This window comes from Martes martes, assembly GCF_963455335.1.
Source record: "Martes martes genome assembly, chromosome: X".
NCBI lineage: Eukaryota > Metazoa > Chordata > Mammalia > Carnivora > Mustelidae > Martes > Martes martes.
Window position 1 is genome coordinate 40774052 of NC_137897.1, and position 25205 is coordinate 40799256.

The window sequence follows — 25205 nt, forward strand, 5'->3', positions numbered from 1 at the left end:
AAGCCTCAGTTTGCTCACTAATCACGCTCCTGATTTGTCCATTTCTCCATCCCTCCACCAGTCCACCATGCAGCTCCCCATCCGTTCTCCCACCCACACAACCCAGTGCTCTACCCATCCCTCCATCCACCCACTCGCTCACCCATTTGTATATTCACCCCATCCACCTATTTGCCACCCTATCCTTAAGTACCTCCAGCACCCATCCACCTGTCCATCCATAGCCCTGCCCATCACTTACTTACCTACTCTTCACCCTTCCTCACCCATCCATCCATTCCCCTGGCCATCCATCTGTCCACTTACATCCCCAATCTATCCATCTACCCATTTATTTATCTGATCACCTATCTGTCCCTCTGCCCATGTATTTCCCAACCTCCCCCATCATTGATCCATGCAACCTTCCACTTACTTATCCACCGGTCCCTCTAACCACTTACCTATCCTCTTCTCAGCCCACTCTCACCCACACCCACACCCATGCCCCCCGCACACCCACCCACATACATATCTGGTATAGATATTTCTGGGTCACTCTGGTGGAGGGGCGGGCCCACGGTAACTGGGCAACAGTTGGGGGAGGGTGGGGAAGGAGAGTAGGACTGAAGCCACAGACTTCCCTCCCCATTCCAATGGTGTGACCTCCCCATCCCCGGCACATCCCTCCCGGTTGGAAAGAATGAGAGTAGACAGTCAGTGGGTGGGCCCGTCTGGCCAGATGGTATTTTGGCTGCAGCCTTTACACACACACACACACACACACACACACACACACACACACACACAATGTTGCTAGAACGCTGAACAAGGACCGCGCCCCACCCAAACATCCCCGATCCCAAATGCAGAGTAGCCAGGCTTCCAGACATAAATTAAAAAATAAAATAAAAAAGAGTTGGTTTCTGGGGAGGGAGAGCTCATGCAGAGGTGAAGGCAAAGGCCTCTGGGAGCCAGGGCCAAGAAAGATGAGAAATCCCTGCCCCTCCCCTCAGGATCCCCACTCCCCGAGGGCTTCTGCCCTAAAACAGGGTCACTAACACCAACCATCAGGCCTCCAGCCCCTTTAATGTGCAGTCTCCCAACCTATTTGATTTTGGCCCCATTTTCCCACCAGAGCCCAAGGGCAAGTTGTCCTGGGAGGGGGGAGGGGAGGGAGCAGCTGCAGCCTGCAGATCTTTAGCTGGCTTCTCCTGGTTCTAGGTCTGGGTCAGGGGACCCCACGCACTCCTTGCTGAGCCGCACAATCTCCTGGGAGAGAACTTCGATGTCCTAAGAAACAAATGAGCCATCAGGGGCCAGGGTAAAGAGCTGGGGAAGCTCCCTCAGCAAACCTGGGGTGTCCTCCTTCCCACCTCATTAATCAAAGCCCTGCTATGTCTAGCCTGGCATGGGAAGGTATTTGGAGAGGCTCAGAGCCCCAGCGGTGGGCTGGGCTTGGAAAAGATGTGTGTGTCAGGGGTGGTGGTGGGCGGGGGTAGGGAGCCTCCCCGGGGAGGGGGACCCAGGGATACGGATATAGGAGCAAATCACAGATCTCCCACTGGTGTGGTACGGCTGGAGGAAACCACCTTTCCCTTGCCACTGGCTTTTCTACTAAATGGTGCGCTCCCTTCTCAGAGGCAGGGGCTGGGTCTGCATCCTTTCTGACTCCCTCAGAAATGGGGGAAATATTTGGGGGGGCAGGATGGGCAAGAAGACATATGGGGTGATCCATGGTAGGCAAACGGGTGGGCTAAGGGACGGTTCAGAGGATGGATGGAGGACAACAGGCAGGCGGGCGGGTCACTAGGCAGGTGAGTAAAAGGTAAGACAAGGGGTGACTGATGAGTAAGTGTGAGAGAGAGGGAGGTATGTCAGGAAATGGGAGGAAAGACACGGGGCAGATGAGTAGATGGGCAAGTAGGGCGGGCTGAGGGGTGAGCTGGGTGAAAGTGTGCAGGAACAGATGAGCAGGTGGGTGCAGGGACAGAGGGGAGAGTAAAAGGCCCAAGGGAGAGTAGGTGAGCCGACCGACTAGAGGGTGGGGAGGTGAGGATGGTCAGTGAATGGGGTGGGGGTGGGGTGGGGTGGGGTCTGGGCGCCTGCAGATGACGGGGTGGGGGGTGGGGACAGGGGGACGGGACAGGGGGCCAGCTGGCATGGGAGGCAGGCAGCTACGTGGACAGATGGGAAGGCCACACTTGCCTTGTGCAAGTGCATGTTCTTGGTGAGCTGCTCCTCCAGCATGTTCTGGAGCTTCTTGTTCATTTCCCGAAGGTTCTCGTCACCTGGCTTCACGAGGTCTCTCAGGACGCTGCCCAGCCCACTGCGGTCCGTGTGGCCTGCCGCCACAGACACATCTGCAAGGGCCCAGGCTGAGAACCCCCCCTCGGCAGAGCCAGAGGAGAGACGAAAGAGACAGGGCAGAGAAGCAGGAAACAGGGAAGGGAGCAAAAAGTAGTGGGGAGAAGCCGAGTGAGGTAGGGGGCGGAGGCTCGGCCGTGTGAAACCTGGCCATCACTTCCTGGCTGTGCGGCCCTGAGAAATGGGGGTAATAACCACCTTGGGAAGCTGGCAAGAGGCCTCTGACTGCATGCGTAGCACAGACACAGTGCTTGGCCTGCGTCAGTCCATGTTCTTCTGACTAAAAAGGGAAAAATGGGGCTAGGAGAAGGTGTGACAGAAAGGAGCAGAAGAAACAAAGACGGAGGGGAGGGGGGAAAGAGGATAGAAAGTGGGAGAGGAAAAGATAAGAATCCCTGAAGGGGTACATACGTAGATGAGAAACTTCCAGAACAGACACAGTCCAGACAGGCAGTAGGAGCAGTGAGAGGAGATGAAGGGTACAGCAGAAAGAAGAGATGGGGAGAGGAGAGAAGGGAGGGAGAGGGGACAGAGAACCACACTGGAGAAAGGAGAGGGAAGCGATGACAAAGACTCAGACAGAAGGGAAGAGCAGTGGGTCCTGCTCTCCCCTCCAGCAGCTGTGATCTTGTCAGTACCTTTGCTGAGTCGTGAGAGGAGAGGAGACAGTGGGGAAGGAGGCAGCAGGTCAGAGACCAGACGGGGGTAAGGCCGGGGAGGAGGCACTGACCGATCCGGCTATCCATGACATAGGTCTCAATGATGGCGCTCTTCCGACAAAGGTCCTCCGCCATGGAGGCACTGCTCACCTCCAGGTGCTTCACCTGCGGGCCAGCCCAGAATGTTTGCACATCATAAGGGGCCCAGCCACACAACCCCACCCCCGCCCCAGCCTCCCCGCCAAGGGTGTGCCAAGTGAGGACAAGCAGGCGGAAGGCACCTTCTCCTCCAGCATCCATTTCTCCTGCTGCGTTTCTGCCAGGCGCTGAAAGAGCTCAGCCACTTCCTCATCGGACAGCTCCGCTGGCCGTGGAGGCTGGGCTTGAGGGCTGCTGGACAAGGACTGCAGGGAAGGGGAGGGGAGGAGGGGAGAGGCCAGCCCAGGCTCAGCACTGTTGCCTGTCCCAGAAAGGATCACGGGCCGATGGGGGAGCCAGGGAGGGGGGCGGCAGCAGTGGGAGTGGAGCACCCACGGTGGACTCTGGATCTCCTTGGTCGAAAGGGGGATACAGGAACCACCACATCATCTCCTTATTGAGGATGAAGGGAGAGCCTGTAGCAAATGTGGGCTCATTTCTAGTTGACCAGAAAACTAGAGGGCAGAGGAATAAGCTCAGTGATACCACTAGGAAGCCAGCAGGAGAACTGAAAAGGTGGGACACTTTCTGCGGGTCAACTGGCTGGTTTCTTCTACAGGTTGGTGTCGTGAAAACAAACAAACAAACAAAAGAACACAAAAAACAATGGACCACACTAGACTCAAGAGACATAAAGGACATAAAGCAACCAGATGCAACATGTGATCTGAAACTGAGCGTTGGTTTTCATAAAACCAGCAATCGCTATGTTGGGGCCAACCAGGGAAATCTGATTAAGGTCAAACTACCAGATGAGATGAACATTTACAAGATCAGGAGGATAAAAAGCAGCTGGACAAAAACAGGTTCTTTATAATCTCATTTAGGTTTAAGAAAGAGAGGGACACCTGGGTGGCTCAGTTGGTTAAGCATCTGATTCTTGGTTTCAGCTCAGGACATGATCTCAGGGTCATGAGATCGAGCCCCACATCGGGCTCAGAGCTCAGCATGGAGTCTCCTTGAGATTCTCTCTCTCTCCCTCTCCTCCTACCCTCATTTGTTCAGTCTCTCTCTAAAATAAATATATATTTTTTAAAAGAGCAAGATCTAGAAGGGTGTGAACCGAGGGTTTATAGTGGTGATCTCTGGATGGTTAAGGTGTAGTTTCTTTGAATTTAAAATAAAATCTTTGCTTCTGTGTGTTTTTAAAATTTTTCTACACAGCACACATACTACTTATGGAATAATAACAAATGATTTCCAAATAGAAGCAGCCAGCCAGGAAGCTGACACAACAGACGACAGTAACGAGTGATGATCATGAGTTGGGAAAAAGGACCTCCTACCTGGGTGAGGTACCTGCTAGGAGTGACATATTTTATGACACCAGGAAAGGTGGAATTAGCTCACAGTTGAGGGAACAGAGAGAATAAGAGAGAATAATTTGCCCATCCCGCATTTGGCAATCTGAATTTGAGTTGGCGAGCTTAGAGAAAAGTTGGTAAGAAAATGTGCGTGCTGGGCCCACAAAGGTAGATGGCTGCAGGGGAGGGCAAAAGGAGGGCCCCAGAATTGGGGTGGGAGAAGCTGGGCTGTTGGCTCTTCTTTGCCTCTTACCCTGGCTGGAACAGTTGAGCTTTCCTTCTCTCGCAAAATCTCCCGGTAGCTAAAGGAGGAGACGCTACTGCTGTCCCCAGTCTGGGTCCGGCTTGGCGAGTTCATCTCTGAGAGAACCAGCTCCTCGAGGCCTTGGGCAGAGAGGGAAGAGAAACCTGAGTCCCAATCCCCCAGGGTCCCAGGGAAGCAACTGGCAGGAAGAGGCAGAAATAGATTTGACAGAGATAGAAAAGAGGCGAAGTAACACTCGGGCATGGGAAAGGTGGAGGCAGACAGTATGACAGGGAGAGGCAGAAATGGAAAGCGGAGCTGCCTCTCCGGGCAAACACACACGCCAGAAGAGAAAAAAAGGTGATGAGGCTAGGAGAGAATAGGCAGTGTGGACACGTCCGGGCATAAAGGGACATCCGCACTTGGACTTGGGGTGTGCACAAAGGGGACCCACAGCTGGGGAGAGCACGGGGCAACACCCACACGCAGAGAGAAAACCCGACAGGCAGAGAGCCACAGCAGAGAGGCCAACAGAGACGGGGCATAAGGATACAAGTCAGCGGAGACAAGGCGGGGGAAAGATGGAGACAGACATGTAACCACGACCCTAAGTCCTCATTTCATCTAATGGACAAGGACAATGTATGGCACCACCATTGGAATCTGCTTGATTCATATATTAATCTGTAGCAAAACAGAAACTAAACCCCTCTACAAAGAGAGGTCATGGGTACCTGGGTGGCTTAGTCAGTTACACGTCCACCTTCGGGTCAGGTCATGATCCCAGGGTCCTGGGATCGAGCCCTGCACCGGCCTCCCTGCTAAGCTGACAGTCTGCTTCTTCCTCTACCCCTCCCCCTGCTCATGTTCTCTCTCTCTCTCTCTCTCAAATAAATAAATAAAATCTTAAAGAAAATAAAAAGAGGTTACTTCAGGAGACAGAATGCCTCAGGCAGAGAGAGATTGGGTGAGAGATAGATTCATTTTTGCCATGTCACTTAGAGCAGGCCCACTGAGCTTGGGCCTCTGCTCCTGCAGCTGCTTCTACATATCAGGGATGGGGGCTGACATCCCTCCCCCCAAGGGTCTCCAGCAAGAGCCAGTGGCTGCAGGGGGAAAAGGGAGCAAGTTTTCTCTGAGCCTGTGATATGGGAGATGCACCAGAGCCCTAACCACTGCATCCTATCTATTTATTTAAACATATTTATAGGCCATTTCCTTCTTAAAAAAAAAAAGTCCAAAGCAACTCAAGGTTTCCGGTTGCATCTTCTGCCCGAAGTGGCAGAAAGAACATGGATTTAAGCCACATAGTGAGAAAGCCTCAGTGTTGCTGTCTGAATGCAAGTCTGTCTCCCTCGCTCAACCCTGGGCTCCCGGAGAACAGAGTTTTGGGGGGGTTTCCTATCAAGGAACCTGGACGTGAGCATGGGGGCTCAGTCCACATTTACAGAATGAGAGAATGGATACAGGAGATTTAGAGATACCAAGTGAGGTGTGGGGATGTGTATGAGAGGGTTGTGGGGATCCAGACAGAGACAGAGGAGAGAGAGAGAGAGTTAAAGGGACAGAGAAGAAAAAAGCAGCAGGAGAACAAGGAGAGAGAAAGAAAGCAGGGAGAGAAAGACAGAGACAGAGAAAAGTGGCACAAAGTGGTACAGAGAGACCAAGAGGAGAGACAGAAAGAGGTAATGCAGAGAGCAAGAGAAAAAGAGGAGAGACAGATAGACCAAACGACCAAGTTCAAGGTGGACAGCAAGCGCGGGAGAGCCCGGTGGAGCGAGGTGCAGCAAGCAGTCCTGGCCCTGGAAACCTCCCCTGCACCCTGCCCCCCAAGCACCCTGGTGCCCCCTGCCCTCCCGGTCCACACCAGAGCGGCTCTTGCTGTTGGTAAGGATGTCCTGCAGCCGCTCCTGCAGCTTATCGGCCCTTTTCCGCTCCAGGTGCAGCTGCCGCTTGAGGTCCTTGAGCTGTGGGGAAGAGAGAGGGGAAGAGGCAGGCTGAGGCCCAGTGGTCCCATGAGCAAGGGCCTGTGCCTGGCCATCTCCCCATCATACCGCGGCACTGCCCTTCTTCTCCAGGATCCGCTGCCCGTCCACTGTGTCCTTCACCTCCTGTGGAGCAGAGAAAGCACGGCTGGTGGCAGCCAGAAAGGCTGGGTGCGGTGCCTTCCCTCCCCGCCCCAGGTCTCTGTGCGAGGCCCAGGGTGTGTCAGGGACATTGTGGGGGGGGCAGGGGACAAGGGACCTGTTTCAGGTTGCTGATGGTCTTCAGGTGGCAGTCCCTCTCCTCCTGGGCCTGCTGGAGCTGATCCCGCACTCCCTGCAGCTCTTCCTCCTTGCTCTGCAAACCAGGGGATAGCTCAGGCCTCTGCCTGGGCAGCCTCCGTCCTCCCTCCAGGGCCTGCCCCCCGCCCCCGGGAGAGAGGGATGCCGGTGGGCCACGGGCACCTTCAGCTCGCCAGCATGCTGCTCCCGGCACTGCTTGAGGGTTTCCTCTTGCTCCTGCTGCTGCTGCTGCAGGGATTCCTATGAGACAAGGGTCAGGTCCGGCCATGCCCCCCCACACCCCCAGGATGCTGTGGCCGGTGAGGGGCGTGATGGCAGCAGGTGTCTGCAGGCAGGCAGGAGCCACTCCTGTGGGGACACCGCGCGCCCTCAGGCGGGTCACATACGGGGAACGTCTAGGGCTGCGCTGTCTGCGCCACAGACCGACACGCGCGCCTCATTTGATTTGATTTCACAAAACACACACTTGCTGTGCACCAAGAATGTTGTAGGGGTTTCATGTCCATTGACTCCGTTTATGTAATCTCCCCATAACACCCATGTGGCCGGTACTATGATTATTCCTTTTTTTTTTTTTTAACTACTGATGAAGCACACAGGCCCCAGGCCAGGTGAGCTGCCCACAAGGAGCAAGCGGCCCAGCCAGGACTCAAGCCCACACAAGCGGCCGCCTCCAGCCCCCGCACTCCTCACTACTGCACGCCACTTCCCCTTGGGCGTTATGAAGAGTTCTCCCCCACAACGGCAGTAAAAGTCCTTGTTCGCATAAAATCAGGATATTACAGTAATTTCCTAACAGAAGTGGGTTTGGAAGGAAGGGATGCCTTTTCAAATTGCACATGTGGCCTTCTGCCTCCCTGGTGGCCGTCCCCTGATCCCCTCTGGAAGGCCACCATGGAGATGGCGGGGCTGCGGGGCTAGCCAAGTCCAGAGCACTTCAGAAAGTTCTGGGGCCTGACCAATCCCGCTCCCCTGGTGTGGCATGGGTGTCCCCCACCCTGCACCGCCCCACCAGCCCTCTGTGCCTCATCAGCCACCAACTCACCTCGGCCTCCTTCAAGCGTCGTTCAAACCAGCCCTTGGCTCCATCCATAGAATGTACCTGAGCTTGAAGTTCTTCCACGGTCTGCTGGAGATTTTCCAGTTCTCGTGTTCGGGCCTGGGAGAGGGGAGACTGTCAGGGCAAGGTGGGCAGACGAGGGGGGCCCCGCGCCAGCCCCGAACCCATCAGCAATGCTGTGCTCCCTGAGTTTTGAGACACAGAAGGACCTCGCCATCCACCCACCCACCTTCTCCTCACGGATCTGCCCACGGAGCTCCTCCTCCTGCCGCTTCTTGTCTTCATGCAGCTCTCGGAGCTCCCGCTCGTAGCGTGCACGCACCCCTAGCACCTCCTTCTCATGCCTCAGTCGGACCGCGCCCAGCTCTTCCTTATGCTGGGACTTCTCTTGCAGCGTCTCCATCGCCAGCTCATCCAGCATGGCTTTCCGCTTTTCGGCACTCTGGAGGCAGGTGATGCCTGTCAGCCTCCTCCCTCCACATTAGCTGGGGCCCCTACCCTCTCCCCAGACCTAGCAAAAGAGCCCAATTCAGCCTCCTCCCCATTCCCACAGACCAAGCTAAGTCACTCACCTATCCTCATGGCACCGGTCACTTTCTATCCCTTGTTGTTCCCAGGTGTTGGCCTGCACCACCCGCTCCCTCCCCACAGACCAGGCCAAGCCCTCCCCAGCCCTGCTTTCCACCTTGCAGAGCTGCCCACCTTCCGAGCCTCCTGCAGCTCATGGGTCAATTGCTCCTTCTCCTGCCCAATTTCTTGAAGTTGCTCCAGGAGCCGACTATTGGCCCGCAGTGACTCCTAATGATGGGACCAAAGAGAGGAGTCTGACAAAGAGCCTCCAGCAGATGATCGTTGCCCAGGACACCTCTGGTGGACGGGTCTCCCTTAACCCCAGTAAAGTTGGTATTGTTCTCTCCATTTCTAGATGAGAAACATGGCAGACGCTGCTCATGGCATCTGTGTTTCATGTGTTCTGCCCCCTGCCCTGCCCCGGTCCCTAGCGATAGATTCCGTAGTCGGACACATGGCTGTTGAGCTGACTTTGCCCTGCCTCCCTGCAGTGAGGCATGGCCTCACTGATTAATTTCCGTATGCGGAAGTGGTGAGCATGAGGTAGGTTATACTCATAAAGGAAAGGGTCATGCTGGGCCCTTTCGCTCTTTCCTCCTTCCTTCCACATGGAAAACAAACATGATTAAGTGGGGGCCTGGGCAAGTGTCTTAGCTACCAAGACAGAAGTCTTGCATTGAAGGTGGCGACGTAGAAGGAACCTGGGTCACTGGTTGTGGCGCAGCCATCGTTCCCTCCCTAGACAGCCCACCTGGAGTCTTCCATGACTGAGAACTAGCCTTCTATCTGATTTAAGCCACTATGATTCCAGTTGCTACCATGGGCTCAGAATGGCTATCCTGTCTAACTGAAGATGCTCAGTGTCAGCGAAGGAGAGCAACACAGTCTAGGACACAAGGTGCTAGTGAGTTAGGAGACCAGACTGGAACCCAGATCCTCCCGACTCCCATCTTTCCCCCACCTGCACCTCACGGAGGGCTCCCCCGGGCCCACACGGGGGAACTAGGAGAAGCCAGGTCAAGGCCAGAGATGTCACCTGCAGCTGGGAGTTGAGGTCATCCTTCTGTCCCATGAGGTCCTCGTACTCAGTCTGCCGCTGCTGCAAATCAGCCGCCAGCCCGGCATTCTCATCCCGGAGTGTATTGAGTTCTTGGGTCTTTGCTGTTTGGATCTGGGATGAATGGGGGTGAGGGGAAGCAGAGTGAAAAGGGCCCCCCGGGGGCCAGCCACAGGGTTTGAGTCTCCTGGTTCCAGGGAGACAAGGAGGGAGGCAGGAAGAGAGCCAGGAGGAAAGAAAGAATTTCAAAGGGAAAAAGAGATCAACGGGGGAATGGATAAAGTAGTCTAGTCACACAGCAGAATAGTAAACAGAGATGAAAGAACAGACCAGTGCTACATATGGATGAGCCTCACAGGAAAGAAGCCAGGCACGAAAATGGGCATCTGATTCCACTACATGAAGTTAAAGAACAAGTAAAACTAATCTATGTCGCTAGAGGTCGGTGGAATGATTATTTCTGGGGAAGTATCGATTGGGAAGGAGTAAAAGGGGCCTTGTGGGGACTGCTGAAAATGCTCTACATCTTGATCTGGGTGGTAGTCACATGGAGACAGACAGACAGACTGCCAGACAGATAGGATTCATCAAATGTACACGTAAGGTTAGTACACTTCTTATACTTTACAGGAGAGAAACTAGAAAATGCAAGAGAAGCAGGGGTGAGTGGCCAGAGAAAAGAGGGATGGAAGCCATCGGAAAGAGAAGCTGGGATGGGCGCCTGGGTGGCTCAGTGGATTAAGCGTCTGACTCTTGATTTTGGCTCAGGTCATGATCTCAGGGTTGTGAGATCGAGCCCCACACCAGGCTCTGGGCTGGGCATGGAGCCTGCTTAAGATTCTCTGTCTCTCTCTTTCCCTCTGCCCCCTGACCCACTCCCTGCTGCTCCTCCAGTTCTCACTCTCAATCTCTCTCCCTGAAAGGAAGAAAGGAAGGAAGGAAAGAAGGAAGGAAGGAAGGAAGGAGCAAAGGATTCAGCAGAAACAGAGGCAGAAGAATGGCATGAGATCCAGACGGCCCTGCCCTAATGTGGATCAGAAGCAGGAGGAGACGGGAAGCTGGAGAGGGTCCAGCAAGGGCTCCCAGGTATCCTGTACCTGCTCCAGGGCAGCCAGGCTGGTCCTCAAGGCATTGTTCTCAGCCAAAAGTCCTTCCACTTGTTCCTGTGCATCTGCACTCTGGATGGACACCTGGCCCCACCCCCACACCAGGTGAGAGTGGGTCCAGAATGGTGGGGGGGGGAGCAGGACCCACCCACGGCCAAGAAAGAAAACACCCACGGGCACACGTACCACGAACCAGGGGGAAACAGAACCCCTGGGGCCTTCCCTGCTTGTGTAAAACATGCTGCGGTGGCACCCCCCCACCTCCCAGAAGCTGCCCGGTAGCACGTACCTGATCCTGTAGGGCTCGCAGAGCTGCTGCATGCTCCAGGCGCTCCCCCTGCCGCTGATCTCTCAGTTCTGCCAAGCTCTGTAGGGACCAGGTCAGGGGAGCCCATTCCAGGCCTCAGCCTCCCCTGATGTGCTTATAACCGCACAGACCGCCTCTCTGGCCACCTGACAGCATATCCCCAGCACGTGAGGGTCCCAGACTATCCAGCCATCAGACTTAGGCTCACCTGAATTCGTAGTTAATACCCCCAGGGGCCTCAGATCCCATATCCCAGGTCTAAGAATCTTAGAACACCACCTAGGCTTTGGGGTAGTTCAATCTCACCCCAACCACTTCCATCAGAGGTCTCACTCTCACCCAGATTCTAGCTCAGATGCCCTAGGATTCTCGGACAAACTTAGCCTGCAGGGACTACAGCTTCACCCAGATCACTCCTGACCCCAACACCCAGGGGTTTCAGACACATTCCAGCCCTGTGTCTCTAGCTCCCGAGAGTCTCAGGGTCTGCCCAAACTCATAGCCCCAAACCCTAGAGGTCTCAAACCCATACAGTCTCCTAGTTTCCACCTCCTGGTGAGGTCTGACTGACCACCACCCCCCACCAGCTACTCCTGTCCCTAGTTTCTGGGGATCTTCAAGACCCAGGTAACTGAAGACCCAGCCTTACCCAGACTTCTGTCCCCAGCTCTAAGGGACCTTAGACCCACAAACCACCGTGTCCCTTAATCTATGGGATCTCAGACTCACCTGCTCTAGGGGGAAGTCTGGAGGCTTAGAAGTCCTCTAGCCCCTAACCCTTGGGACCCTGAGACTCACCCAAAATTTTGTTTCAGTCTCTGGATATCTTAGACTCACCAACTTTTTTTATCCACAGCCTCCAGAGGTCTCAGGACCACTCAGCCCAAGTGATCCCACTTACCTGTTGTCTCAGCCCTCCAAACCAGCCCCCAGCCCCTGAGGGCCTCAAATACAGTCAGCCTCTAGGCCCACCTGTCCACCCTCAAAAGTCTTGTATCTATCCAGCTCCCACAGGTCTCAAAGTCCCCAACCTCCAGGGAGTTTCGGCTCATTCCAGCTCCTGGCCCCAGTCCCTAGTGACCACAGATTCCTCCAGACTCCTGCCTCCAATCCCGCAGAGTTTCTGATTCATCTGAACTTTGGCACACACCCCCCAAGTCCTTAGCCCCCTGAGATCTCTGATTTAGGCAGACTCATAGGCCAACTCCTAAGACTCTCGGGGCTCCCTAGTTCCCATTTTCCTAGCTCCTGGGACCCATCCAGTCCCTATATTTCCAACACAGGAACTACTGGATTCCCCAACTAGTCTCCACAGACCTCAGGGTTCCCTGGACCCCCAGCCCTGGCTTTTACCTCAGCAACCCCCGAATCCAGCCGCTCACCTGATTGGCAGCCTCGAGTTCCTGCTGCAGCTTCTGAGTGCGAGCCAACTGGGCTTTGAGATCCGCTTCCTTCCTCTGCTGTAACTCCTCAATCTTATTCCTGGAGGGTGATGGGGGGGGCGCTGACCTGACTGTTGACCATGGCCTGAGGCCTTATCTCCCACCTCTGCCCCTGTGGCCTTTAGGCAGTCCTGCTGGGGGCACTGTCCCCACTGTCTGCCCATATGCCCACCCCTGCTAGTTACCGGCTGTCGTTGAATAGTGTCTCCTTTTCTGTCTGCAGACGGCAGAAACTGGTCCCAGAGAGACATACATGGGTCAGTTCCACAAGTTGGTCCCCCTGCACCCGCTGGTCCCCCCAAACCCCTCCCCCCACTCAGGAAAAAAAAATTTACCTTTCTTGTTTCTTTTTCAGTTTCTCAGAGAGCTGGTTGGCGGGACGGGGGTGCAGACAATTGATAACATATTAGTAAAGACAAAAACAAATTTAGTATTTATAGACATTTCTCACTAAGTCCTTTTCGAAAGCTGGAAGTTACTTATGTTATCTTGTGGAATCCTCGAAATAGTCCTGAGAAGCGAGGATTACTGGTTTTATAAATGGGGAAATGGAGTCTCGGGAGGGTTCAGTAATTGGGTTGCCCAGGTGGTCAGGAGCAACAACATGATCTCCACCCAGTTCCCCTAGGCTCCAAAGGCCAGCATTTACACCCCCAACATATGGACTGACAGCCGTGTTGTAGAATGGCTGCAGCAGGAGGGCCTGGAAAGCAGGATCATGACTGCCAGCTTCATCACTTGATCTTCAGTATCCAAGTTAAGAGCCAGCGGTCTATAAATGCTTGAATGCATGGACAGATGAACAAGGAGAGCTGGGAGGACTCAGAAGGGAGGGATGGGGCTGGCCATCCATGAGACAGAGGAACCCCATTAGCCCTATTCTATACTGAAAGCAACTGTGAGACACAAATGTGCGTCTCTCCATTTCAGATGAGGAAACTCAGGCTTTGCGGGGGTGGGAGGGGGTACTCTGGTCCTTCTTCCCAGCCAGGAGAAGCATGGCAGGTGGGGAGTTGTACGGGGACAAAGTCCAGGGAAAGCTCAGCAGCCCCACCTTAGCAAGTTCCTCCTGCAGCCTGGATGTTTCTGCCTGCTTTGAGCTCTGCAGGGGAAGGATGAGGGAGGGAGTTAATATGAGCAAAGGGGAAGGTAAGACCTGTGCCTTCCCCTGCCCTCCTGCCTCCCTAATCTGTCCGCCCACGAGTTGGTGACATCACAGACATCTCCGTGGGACCGCAGGCAGACCTAGGGCATCTGCCTGCGTCCTGACACCCCAGCCCCAACAGACACAGAATCACCTCCAAGCCTTGTAGTTGCTCCCAGAGCAATCTCTTTTCTTCCTTCTCCATTTCCCATTTCAACTCCACTTCTGCCAGTGGCATGGGGGCCGGGACAGTGGGGGTGGGGCCCCCCGGGGGGTCCCCTTGGCCCTCACTGGCAGCTTGGGATCTCCCAGCCTCTTTCCCATAGCGCTCCTGCAGGGCTGGTGGGTAGAACAGAAACAGATGATGGAGGAAGTGTTCTCTGAAGACCCCTGCCATGCCACAAGCAGATGGAAGAGTTGGCCTTGGATCCCTCAGGCAGAAGAGACCCTGCCCCAAATGACCAAGTGCCTACAAAACAAAGGCTCAGGTCCATCCACACTCCTCACAAATCTTTTAAGCTCTCCCATCCACTGAAATCCCCTCCAGTTTCCCCAAGCTCCACCCCCTAACCCTCAGGACCCACCCACAGTCCTCCAAGGTGATGATCACCACCCTCCACTCCTGCTACTTACAGCTGAATCCTGTAACCAACTAATCCTCAACCAAATCTACAAAGCCTCCCTCCTGATCACCAAATCAGCACCTACCACACCACAGTCCTCAGCTGCTCTCCAAACACCCCCACGCTGGGACCCTCCCACACTCCTTTGAGCCTTCCTCCCAAACCCCGCGGACAATCTGGGCTCAGAGTCTTCCGAAAACTCCTTCACTCACTCACTCCATTTAGCAAAGAACTCCTTTCTGGTGTCCAATCTGCTAATATGTAACATTCGCTAGGTACCAGGCACTGAACTCAACCCAGAAAGATACCACCTCATCTTAGCTCTACTTCAGTCTCCCACGTGGTGGACATCCCCACAAGCACCCTGGAGATGAGGAAGCTTTGACTCAGAGGTGAAATGGCTTGTCCAAAGTTATATGCTGGTTCACAGCCAGGCCCAGCCTGATTCTGAAGCCTTTCCCCTTCCCCCAGCGGGAAAACACCCTACTCAATCCCCAAGGTCCCCACATCCCCAAGGAGGGCCTGCTTGCACCTGCCACATTTTTCTGCAAGGCCGTGTTCTCCGCCTGCAGTCTCAGCAGCTCGCCATCCACAAGACCCCCAGCCTGGGCAGTGCCTGCCCTGGCAGCCCCATCCTTCAGTTGCTGGTTCTCCCGCTCCAGCTGCTCCATCTGGCTGCAGAGCTGAACAGGGGAGGAGTGAGGGAGCAGACAAGCAGAGAATCAGAACAATACTGGCTGCAATATACCTAGCACTTGGCAGATGCACTTTACAGTTGATATAATTCCCATAATGCCCCTGCATTAGGTAGGGTGCCGTCGTAACTCATTATCCCCACTTCACAGATAAGGACACTGAGGCACAAATGTCAAATGACTGAATTCACCCATCTGTTAAGAGGCCAAGTCTAAGAGGGCAGAGGCCACTGAGGGCAATTTTCTGCTTGCCCAATCATCGCAACCTTGCAGTCATAATCCAAGACCTCTGGCAGGCTCCATCTGGAAGCTGCTGGTCCAGGATGTCAGCATCACAAATAGCCCCACTGCCAGACCCCTTCTGTGAGGGCGGGTCTGTGTCTGGGAGCCTAGGCACAGACAGCTTTTGGGGCATTTCCAGGGCCGGCACTACCCACAGCTCCTCATCGTCAGCCCTCGGCCTTGGAGAAACATGCAAAACGAATAAAACTAGGCCAGCCCCTTGCTCAACTCCTGGCTAAAAGAGTTCTCACAGGGGTCCAGACAAGATCCTTTGTCCCCAGGGCACCTGGGTGGCTCAGTCAGTCAAGCATCTGCCTTCGGCTCAGGTCATGATCTCAGGGTCCTGGGATAGAGCCCGAAATCGGACTCCCTGCTCAGAGGGAGCCTACTTCTCCCTCTCCCGCTGCCTGCCACTTCCCCTGCTTGTGCCTTCCCTCTCTGTCAAATAAATAAATAAAATCTTTTTTAAAAAACAAGATCCTTCGTCCCCATTTTCAGATGAGAATACTGAGGCTCACAGAGAATTTTTATTCTCTTGCCTGGGATATTTTCTACCCAGAACACTATTCCTTTCATCTAGTTCTTCACATGACTGGCTCCTTTGCAACCTTCGGTGCTCTGCTCAAATGTCACCCTTGAAGTGGTATCCCCCAACACAAATTCTGAAACTCTCCAGCACAGCGCTCTGTTCATTTCTTTCTTACCTAGTACTAATCATGATTAAATTGACCTAGTATGTTCTTTTTTTTTTTTTTCGTGGTAAAGACTGCTTTATTGTTGGCAGTTAGGATAAGTCATTAAGTATTGATCCCCAAAGAAGAACTCATTTATCAGTTACTGGTCCATAGAGAACTGAACGAAACTGACCCAACTGCCTGCTGAGATGATAAACTGAAGTCAATCCTGCTTCTTGGGAAATGAAGCCATAGCTAGCTGATATATGGCATATGCTGTTCCACCAACTGTAAGCGTCATAGTAGCTCTAGACAGGAGGGCCTCAGCTACTCTACCCTTTAAGATGCACTGGAATTCCATTATCCTCCTGAAATAGCTTTTGTTTCTCTGGAACTTTATTTTCAAACTGCCTGCATGAAGCAGTACTTATGGTCCTCTGGGCAGTCTGACGAAGAGCCAGCAGATTCCGCAGCATCTTGGCTCAGTTAATACCCACCCACCTTGACAACCAACCACCAAGAAAGAAACTCCCCACCTGACCTAGGATGTTCTTAATTTCTTAAAACTGGGCAGATGTTTGGATTCTAAATTGTGATTGATGATTACACTTTATTTTGTAACGTAGGGTCACAAGCACAGATCCTGAAACTAGCCTGCTTGGATGTGAACTTCTACTCTGCCATTCTTTAGCCATGTGACCTTGAGACAAATGGCTTCATCTCTCTGGGGCTCGGTTTTCTTCATTTGCTTAGTAGGGATCTTAACAATATCTCGTTGGCCCATTTTAAGAATAAATGAGTGAGCAGTGCCTCGGTGGCTCAGTTGTTAAGTGTCTGCCTTCTGCTCAGGTCATGATCCCAGGATCCTGGGATCAAGCCCTGTATCAGGCTCCCTGCTCAGCGGGGAGCCTGCTTCTCCCTCTCCCTCTGCTGCTCCCCTGCTTGTGTTCCCTCTCTTGCTGTGTCTCTCTCTGTCAAATAAATAAAATCTTTAAAAAAAAAAAAAGAATGAATGACTGAATAACATAAAGCACATCGAACATGACCGGGCATGCAGTAAGCACTACCTGTCAGTTACCTATACTAGTATTATTTTTAATTTTTATTTTATTTAAGATTTTATTTTTAAGTAATCTCTATACTCAACATGGGGCTTGAACTCACAACCCTGAGATCAAGAGTCACACGCTCTTTCAACTGAGCCAGCCAAGCGCCACTATTATCATTTTTAAAAACATTCTCTTTCTGGGGTGCCTGGGTGGCTCAGTGGGTTAAAGCCTCTGCCTTTGGCTCAGGTCATGATCTCAGGGTCCTGGGATCAAGCCCCGCATCTGGCTCTCTGCTCAGCGGGGAGCCTACTTTCCCCCTTCTCTCTCTGCCTGCCTCTCTGCCTACTTGTGATCTCTGTCTGTCAAATAAATAAATAAAATGTTAAAAAAAAAGAAAACATTCTCTTTCTCCCCATCCCACATCCAGAAGGTAGGCTACTCAAGAGTGGGGGCCAGGTTGTGCTGCTTCCAACTATCTCCAGAATGCAGAGCATGCTGGGGGTGCTCAATAACTATTTGTTGGAGGAAAAATGGAGCTGAAGTATCTTGGCAAGTAAGTGGTGGAGGCAGGCCTTGAACCCAGCTCTGTCTGTGAGCACTACCAGTTCCAGGGGGAGGGAGAGGGGAGTGGGAAGGAGATTTTATACCTGGTCCAGGGCAGGTGCTGAGAAACACAAGTTGGATTGATGGAAGAATGCCTGCCCCTGCCTCACCCTAAAGGGACCATGATACCACTGAGGCTGGAGGCAGGAAGCAATGAGAAGTGAGGAAATGAGGTAGGCTATTATTTGAGCACCAGGGGTTCTGAACAGTCAGGGTCAAGGACCCACTCGGAGCTGCTATTTAAAGGAGTGATGTGATAAGGTCTGCAGGTCAGGAGAGCCTCTAGGGCATGGGCTGGTAGGAGAAACCAGAAGTGAAGAGACCAGCAAGAAGGCTATGGGAATTGGGCAGGTAAGTGGTAGTAAGGGCTGAGGCAGAGCAGGGCCACAGGATGGCTCCAAGACTTTTAAATAGTCAAAAAATATTTTAGCGGGAAAATCAATCAGTAATAATAATAAGATATTATCACTAGCTAACACCTTGGGCACCTGGGTAGCTCAGTCGGTTAAGTGTCTGCTTTTGGCTCAGTCATGATCCTGGGGTCCTGGGATCGAATCCTGCATTGGGCTCCCTGCTCTCCGGGGAGTCTGCTTCTCCCTCTGCCCCTCCTCCCACTCATTCTACCTCTTTCTCTCTCAAATAAATAAATAAATTTTTTTTAAAGTAGCTAACACCTACATAACCAATACTATGTACAAGGCTGTTATAAGTCATTTAGACACAAGTCCATTCAATCCTCACAAAAATCCCTACAAGGCAGGTGCTGTCATTATCATTTCTGATTTAAACATCTGGGAACCAAGAAGCAAACAGGTCAAGTGACTTGCTCAAGGTTACAGTTAGCAAAAGGTAGAGCTAAGAGTTTAATCTAGGCCTTACAGCCCTTAACTATTAGTTGGCAAATCATTTCTCCTGACACTGTACCTGTTTAAAGATTGTTTTCATATTTTGTTTTTTAAGGTCTTAAGAACTAGATTCTCACATGAAGTCCTGGAAATACCATTTTTGTTGCCATGAGAATTTGTTCCTTAAAACACACTAAAACCTTAGACACCTCTTCTTTTTTTTTTTTTAAAGATTATTTATTTATTTGTCAGAGAAAGAGAGCATAAGCAGGGGGAGTGGCAGGCAGAGGGAGAAGCAAGCTCCCCGCTGAGCTAGGAGGCAGATGTGGGACTTGATCCCAGGAACCTGGGATCATGACCTGAGCTGAAAGCAGATGCTTAACCAACTGAGCCACCCAGGTGTTCCCCTTAGAGCTTTCCTGACCATGGACACAGAAGATAGATTAGGAAACAAAAGCTAATATCTCTAACTCCCTAGTAGGTTTAGGAACAGCCAGAACACTAAAATCTGTGAGGAGATAGAATTATCCAACCTGGGATAAATTATCTAGAAGAAGTAGAACTCCAGGCTCAGGTCAGATGAAGGGGAAGGAAGAGAAAAGGGAAGCAGCTAGAACATTTTTCTATTTCATGCTAAGCATAAGAACTTTACCTAAGACCCTCTAGTAACCTGGAGCTCCCTAGCATCAGCTACCAAATATACACAAAGGGACTAGAAGCTTGAAGAAAAGGAGTGATTTGGTCTGGAACCAGCTGTCCTCAGGGCTTGCAGACTTCTAATCCCAGCACAGGGAGCGGCCCCATTTGTCAAATCACTGCCCCCCAGCTCAGATCTAGGATCTGTTTCAGCACCATGGACAGTGATCCAGGGCCAGCCTCTGTCCAACCACCTTCAGCAGCCCTCCAGCTTCAGTCCAGGAGGCCCCTACCCCTCAGATCCCGCTCAGCTGTCCCAGGCACGAGTACCTTGCTGAACTCTGCCATAAGCGTGCTGTTCTGCAAACGAAAGTCCTCCTCCTGGCTGTGCAGCTTTGCCTGCAGCATCTCATTTTCACTCAGTAGCCCTTCGACTTCCTGCAGTGGCAGATATGGGCCAGGTCTCCAACAAGGGTAGAAAAGGACAGAGAGGTATGGCAAAGAAACACAGAGGAAGAAAATGACGGGGGCGGGGGATCATAGGATAAAGAGAATGACATGGGTGAAATCAGATACAGGGAAGGAGACAGACAGACATGGGAGGGGAGAGAGGGACAGGGGAGGGGAGAGAGGGACATGAGAGGAGAGAGTGGGAGGAAAGAGAATGGTAGATAGAATAGGTGAGAGAACAGGTAGAGAGAGATTGGGGAAAAGAAGACAGATAGGGAAGGAGAGAGGGACGGAGAGGAAGAGAGAAAAAAGAAAAGGCAGGAAGAAAGAGATAGGCACAGAGAGATCAATGGGAGGGAGAACAGAACAGAAGCAAGAGAGGGGGTCAGGGAAAGAAATGAGGAAGCGACAAAGGAAAGGAGGGGGAGAAAGAAACAAGGAGTCAGACAGAGAGAGAAAGGGAAAGAAGAAGAGAGAAATGATGGCACAGGTAAGGGAGAGAAAAATGGAAGGTTGGGGAGAGAAGCAACAGTCAGAGAGGAACAGGAAGACAGGCAAGAGAGAGACTCAGAGAGAAGGCCAGCCAGAGAGGGAGAAGGAACGATGGAGAGGTCCAGAGTGAGACAAACACAGGAAAATAAAGACAGACATACAAACATATGACAATGAGGCAGTCACAGATTCAAGTGCACACACAGAGAAAGAAAGGCCAGTACCAGGAGATCTCAGCAAACAGAAATATCGCCCCTCGGTTTCCCAGACATACTCACTCACCATGGGTCCCCTTACCTGAGCTTTCTTGCTCTTGCTCAGTGCCTAAAGGTGAGGGGGGTAGGAAGAGAGAGAAGGTGAATGGAGATGGACTCCCTCACTAGTTTATGGAGACACTGTGGCAAGTGTCAAGGGGGGATAATGATGACAGGTTGGGGGATGGGAGCATCTTCAACCACAGAACTTGCATGAAATTTGTAGTCCACGGGAATGATGGAGTGAGTGAGTGAAGGGCACCCCTCTCACAAGCCTTCCTCTTAGCTCTTGAGACTGTTCATGAGTCTTAGTATTTAACCCTTCAAGGGCTGGGTTTCCAGGCTCAAAAATTGTGGCTGCATTGCTACGTGGGTCCAAACATATCTACGTGGATCCCTCCCATGCACCAAGAAAACTGCTGCTCTCTTGTTGGGCAGCTGAGGGCACTGCCACATTCTGCAATCAGCACCATACCAAAGAGAAGCCCAGCTTCCTGACTGCCAGATTTTCTGCATTATGTATGCTTTCATCTAACAAATATTTATGGAGTGCATAACATTGAGCTACGTGTGGGGAAAGAGCAGTGAAGAAAAAGACTAAAGAGGGCCTTGAATGCCTTGAGGGGCCATAACAGGTTATACACTATTTCATCTTCAGATGATCTGAGAGGTAGGTCTAGTCTCACATTACCAACAGGACCAGGACACAGATGGAAAGTGGGAGCACAAGGCAGGAGTGTGAGTGGAGGACAGAAGGCAGATTCAAGGCAGATTCACCTATGGATGTGACTATTTTGTTAGAAGTTAGTGAATTAGACTGAGTAATTGAAACTGTAAATTCATTAAGAGTAAATTAAGGGGCGCCTGGGTGGCTCAGTCGGTTAAGCCTCAGGGTCTCAGGGTCTCAGGGTCCTGGGATCGAGCCCCACATCAGGCTCCCTGCTCAGCGGGAAGCCTGTTTCTCCCTCTCTTATCCCCCTGCTTGTGTTCCTGCTCTCACTGTCTCAGTCAAATAAATAAATAAATAAAATCTTTATAAAAAAGAGCAAATTAATATTAATCAATAACTAAGCAGGATTAGACAAAATTAGCAAACTAAAGAGACTGCCATTAGAGTTTTCTGAATGACTGATGACAGCATGTAATGTTCAGCCTGGTTCCCTGTAGGTGCTCCCTGGATAGATGAATGAGTCAGATGGTTACAGGGAAGCATGGGTGGGTGAGTGGGTGGAGGGAGGTACCTTCTGAGCTTTGCTGAACTCCTTATCCAGGTAGGCGACCTTCTGTCGAAGACTGGTGAGCTCTGGTGTGGGGAAAGCAGGGAGTCTCAGCCTCAGTCAGTGGCAGGAAGCTGAAAGGTCTTCCTGCCAGGCCTCTGTCCCTCAAAGCCACCCCCACCTAATGAGACCCTCTTAGCTCACCAACGCCATTCTTGCGTAATTCATCTGAAAGCTGGTAATTATTTGTCCGGAGTTCCAGGAGCTGAGCCTTGGGGGAAGCAGAGAAGGGAAACAATTTGGTTAGGAATGGGCCCCTAATTTCACCATGAGGGAACTAATCCCCTGAGCCCCACAGACCCTACTGCCCTCCCTGTGCCTCTAGTCACTCCTTAAGACCTATGCACGCTACATCCTAAATGAGCCTCCAGCCCCTCAGCCCCTGTCCCACCTTCTCCAGCTCTACTTAGAACCACAGCCAGTCTCACTCTTCCATCCCTCTGCATTCAGGCCATAGACAGAGCACTGATGCAGTCAAGTTCTTGCTCACACGTATCCCAGGGCTCCCCATGCCCACAGGATAAAGTTCTCCCCCCTAATCCTGGCTGACCTCATCAGACACTAAACACTGGTCTATCTTTCTGTCATAGGAGAGTATTGTCTATGCGCCTGGCCAGACTTGGAGGGCCCTGAGCATAGGGGGCAGGGGCCTGTACTCCTCCGACCTTTCAAGGGAAGAGGGCCTGGTATTCTCCTGTCCAACTTACACTAAGTTGGGAGGTGCCTGGGGTCCTCAACCCCAAGGCTCTTTAGAATTAACCCCTTTAAAGAATTAAGGGAAAGTGAAGTATGGGCCACTCCAAACAGCATACCCCTTCCTAACAGCCCTGTAGGGCAGTGAGGCCAGTTCTTCCCAGACTTATTATCCCTTATCACACCAGGATCTTTCTCTCCTCCCATGGCACCAGCCTTCACCCCCTGGTGGTCTGCTTAAGGTCAAAGGGCTTGGCCCCTAAAGAATCTTTCCTGCCCCTGTTACTCTACCAGATCCAATGATCTGTATTTCCCTGTCTTGATCCAATTTGTACACCCTTGGCACCCACACAGAAGCCTTATCCGTCAGAGCCAAATGGCTTTTCCCTCACTCATGGCCCAATTAAATCAATCTTCCTCACTCAAGGGTCCCCCACATCCCTCAAGAACTCCCCAGTCACAATCCAACGGGATGGCCCTACATCCTTCAGGGTCTCTCCTCCACAAAACCTTGGATGGGCCAAGTGGATTACTCTTATTCATTTAGAATCTCCCCTCACAAGTTACAGGTTGTAACTTCCTCTTTCACCCTCCCGTGATCTCACCCTTTCACCCTAAGCATCCCTCACACAGGAACAACTGGTTTATCTCATTCAAGTATCAACGGATCACCTATCGGCACTCAGAGTTCCCCTCTCCTCCCACAGGATCCTACTCAGGGCTTCCCCCCTTTCAGAGTCTCCCCAAACACAAAATCCAATGGTTTTTCCCAGTAAGGAACTCTCTCAACAAGGGCCTACTCTCGCCTTGCATCCCAATTCAGAGTTGTCCACAAAAGAATTCGAGTGGTCAGGGTACCCAACTGGGGTACCTCTCCAAAGTGCAACGATTTCCTCTCTGTGTGGTCCAAGCTATCACTCTTTAACCTCTTTTGGTCCTCTCTCCAACAGGAATTAATGGTATTATCCATTCGGGGTCCTCTTCACCCTGGGCTTAATGGGATCACCCCTAACCTAAATCCAAAGGTTGTGCCCCCTCTTAGGATCCACTACCAGCACCCACACAGGATCTCCACCTCCAGAACAATGACAACATGTGGGGTCTTTGCCCAATTCCCTGGCATAGTGGTATCTCCCACAAACATTTCCACCTTCCACCGGATAATGAATGGTACTGCCCTCTCAAGGGCTCCCCCCACCATGACGCAAATGGCCCAATGCCTGTTTCCTTCCTCTCCAGACAAAATGGTTTCGCCCTCTCAGGATCTCCTCTCAAAACCCAATGTTATCATCACCGACCCATGGTGTCCCCTGCACGGGCCAAAGGTCTCGTCCCCTCCAGGTCTGAGTGAGGTATCGGCCACTCTAGGACGCTCTCCTCCGCCCACAAAGCTAACAGACGCCAACCCCTCAGAACCCAACAGTATCTCCGAACCCAAGAGTCTCACCCCTCAGAGCCTCAGTTTCCCTTCCCCAGACCAACCCCCTAGACCCAAGGTCCACCACAACCAAACCCTTCTCAGAGCCGGTGGCACGACCTCTCTCTACCCCGCCCCCCGTCGCCTAGCGCGGTGGTCTTTTCGCGGCGAGCGGCACCTGCATCCGCTGAAACTCCTCCTCAGACAGAGCTTGCGCCATGTTCCTCCCCCCGCCCCCCCTACAGCCTTCTGCGCAGATGCAGTTCGTCCCTCCTGTCAGTATTAGCGTCGGATCAAACCACTGGCCAGGAATGGAGGGGGAGGAGTCTACCCCGGAAGTTCAGTATTTTGGAGACGGAGAGAAGAGAGTGAAACTGACAGGTCAGGTGAACTGCAATTTAATGTTTTACCGCAAACTAGGTCATCTGATCTGGCTTTTGAGGTCTCATAGACCACCCATTGTGATGCGACACAGTGGCATCCCTATGTCATTGGTGGACTCGTCGCTAGGGAAGAGTTTGCCGACAGAAAATCACCCTTCCGCCGTACTCCTTTAATGAGAATGGTTGACTTATAACCCTAGAAATGAAAGCGGAAGCTTTGCGCTGGTATTGTTCCCGCCCTCCTCCGAGTGACCCCAGAGGGAAATCCCGCCTCTGGTGAAGCCCTTGGCTTTTTTTTTTCTTTTGGTAAGATTTGACGCTGATTTTCTTAACAAGACGCTTTACATCCTGTTAGGTAAAGGGCCTAGCCAGAAATAAATGTAAAATACCCAAAAGGAAAGAATGGCAGTGAATCAAAAGAAAAAGCTTCGTATAAAAAAACCCAAAAAAACAGGATGGCGAAGCCCCAGGAACATCCAAATAAGTAGTAAAATGCATTATAAGCCTCTCTTGTGCTTTCTGGCTCCCTATACAAACCCCACTACCCAAGCAGTAGTTTTTTATCTGGGAAAAAGAAACATTAGAAAGCATGTTTAGAGACATCAATACTAGCATACTCTATTTTATCTTTCTTTGGTGGGGGACGGTAACTTAATTTTTATATCATTTTAAATGTACCCAAAAGCAAGAATGGTACAAGGAAATTCCAGGTCCCCTTACCCAGATTCATCCATTGTTTACGTTTCACCACCTTTTCCTTATCGTTCTTTCTATGCAAAATTTCTGAATCATTGGCTTCAGTATTCAGTGATGATTTTCTAACACCAACATTCCTTTGGTATTTATTAGTTGCTATTCTACAGTAAGGAAGAGCTTTCTCTTCTCCCCCATTTATGTATGTATATCTGTACAGACTTATTTTATTCAATGAATTATAATCACTATCATTATTTCCTTTGGTGCTCAAACTGTCCCAGATTTGGCCAGCGGGAGCTCCTTCAAGTTGACTTCCCTGTCCCCTTGGCATGACCCCATCGTTTTGTTTTTGTTTTTGTTTTGCACTTTCTTGTTGTCATTATAAGATGCTCCAGACTCACCTTATTTTTTAAA

The 25205-nt window shown here is 51.8% G+C and overlaps 1 protein-coding gene and 1 pseudogene across 2 annotated transcripts; both read right to left on the bottom strand.

Moving 5' to 3' along the window:
- Positions 1–697: 697 nt before the first annotated feature.
- Positions 698–23959, bottom strand: GRIPAP1 (GRIP1 associated protein 1). Its single transcript, XM_080831347.1, has 26 exons — positions 23891–23959; positions 21747–21813; positions 21567–21628; positions 20369–20395; positions 19460–19567; positions 14878–15028; positions 13877–14061; positions 13633–13680; positions 12914–12945; positions 12764–12811; positions 12519–12618; positions 11119–11196; positions 10821–10913; positions 9703–9837; positions 8799–8894; positions 8326–8538; positions 8082–8195; positions 7199–7276; positions 6996–7091; positions 6806–6862; positions 6619–6718; positions 4761–4891; positions 3287–3409; positions 3077–3170; positions 2188–2342; positions 698–1272 (listed from the first exon to the last, which is right to left on the bottom strand). Exons 1-26 carry the CDS (start codon positions 23930–23932, stop codon positions 1180–1182), a joined length of 2526 nt encoding a protein of 841 aa, XP_080687473.1. The 5' UTR covers positions 23933–23959; the 3' UTR covers positions 698–1179.
- On the bottom strand, positions 16200–16488 carry LOC308359991 (cytochrome c oxidase subunit 7A2, mitochondrial-like; annotated as a pseudogene). Its single transcript has one exon. The product of its transcript is annotated as a cytochrome c oxidase subunit 7A2, mitochondrial-like (transcript).
- Positions 23960–25205: the final 1246 nt, after the last annotated feature.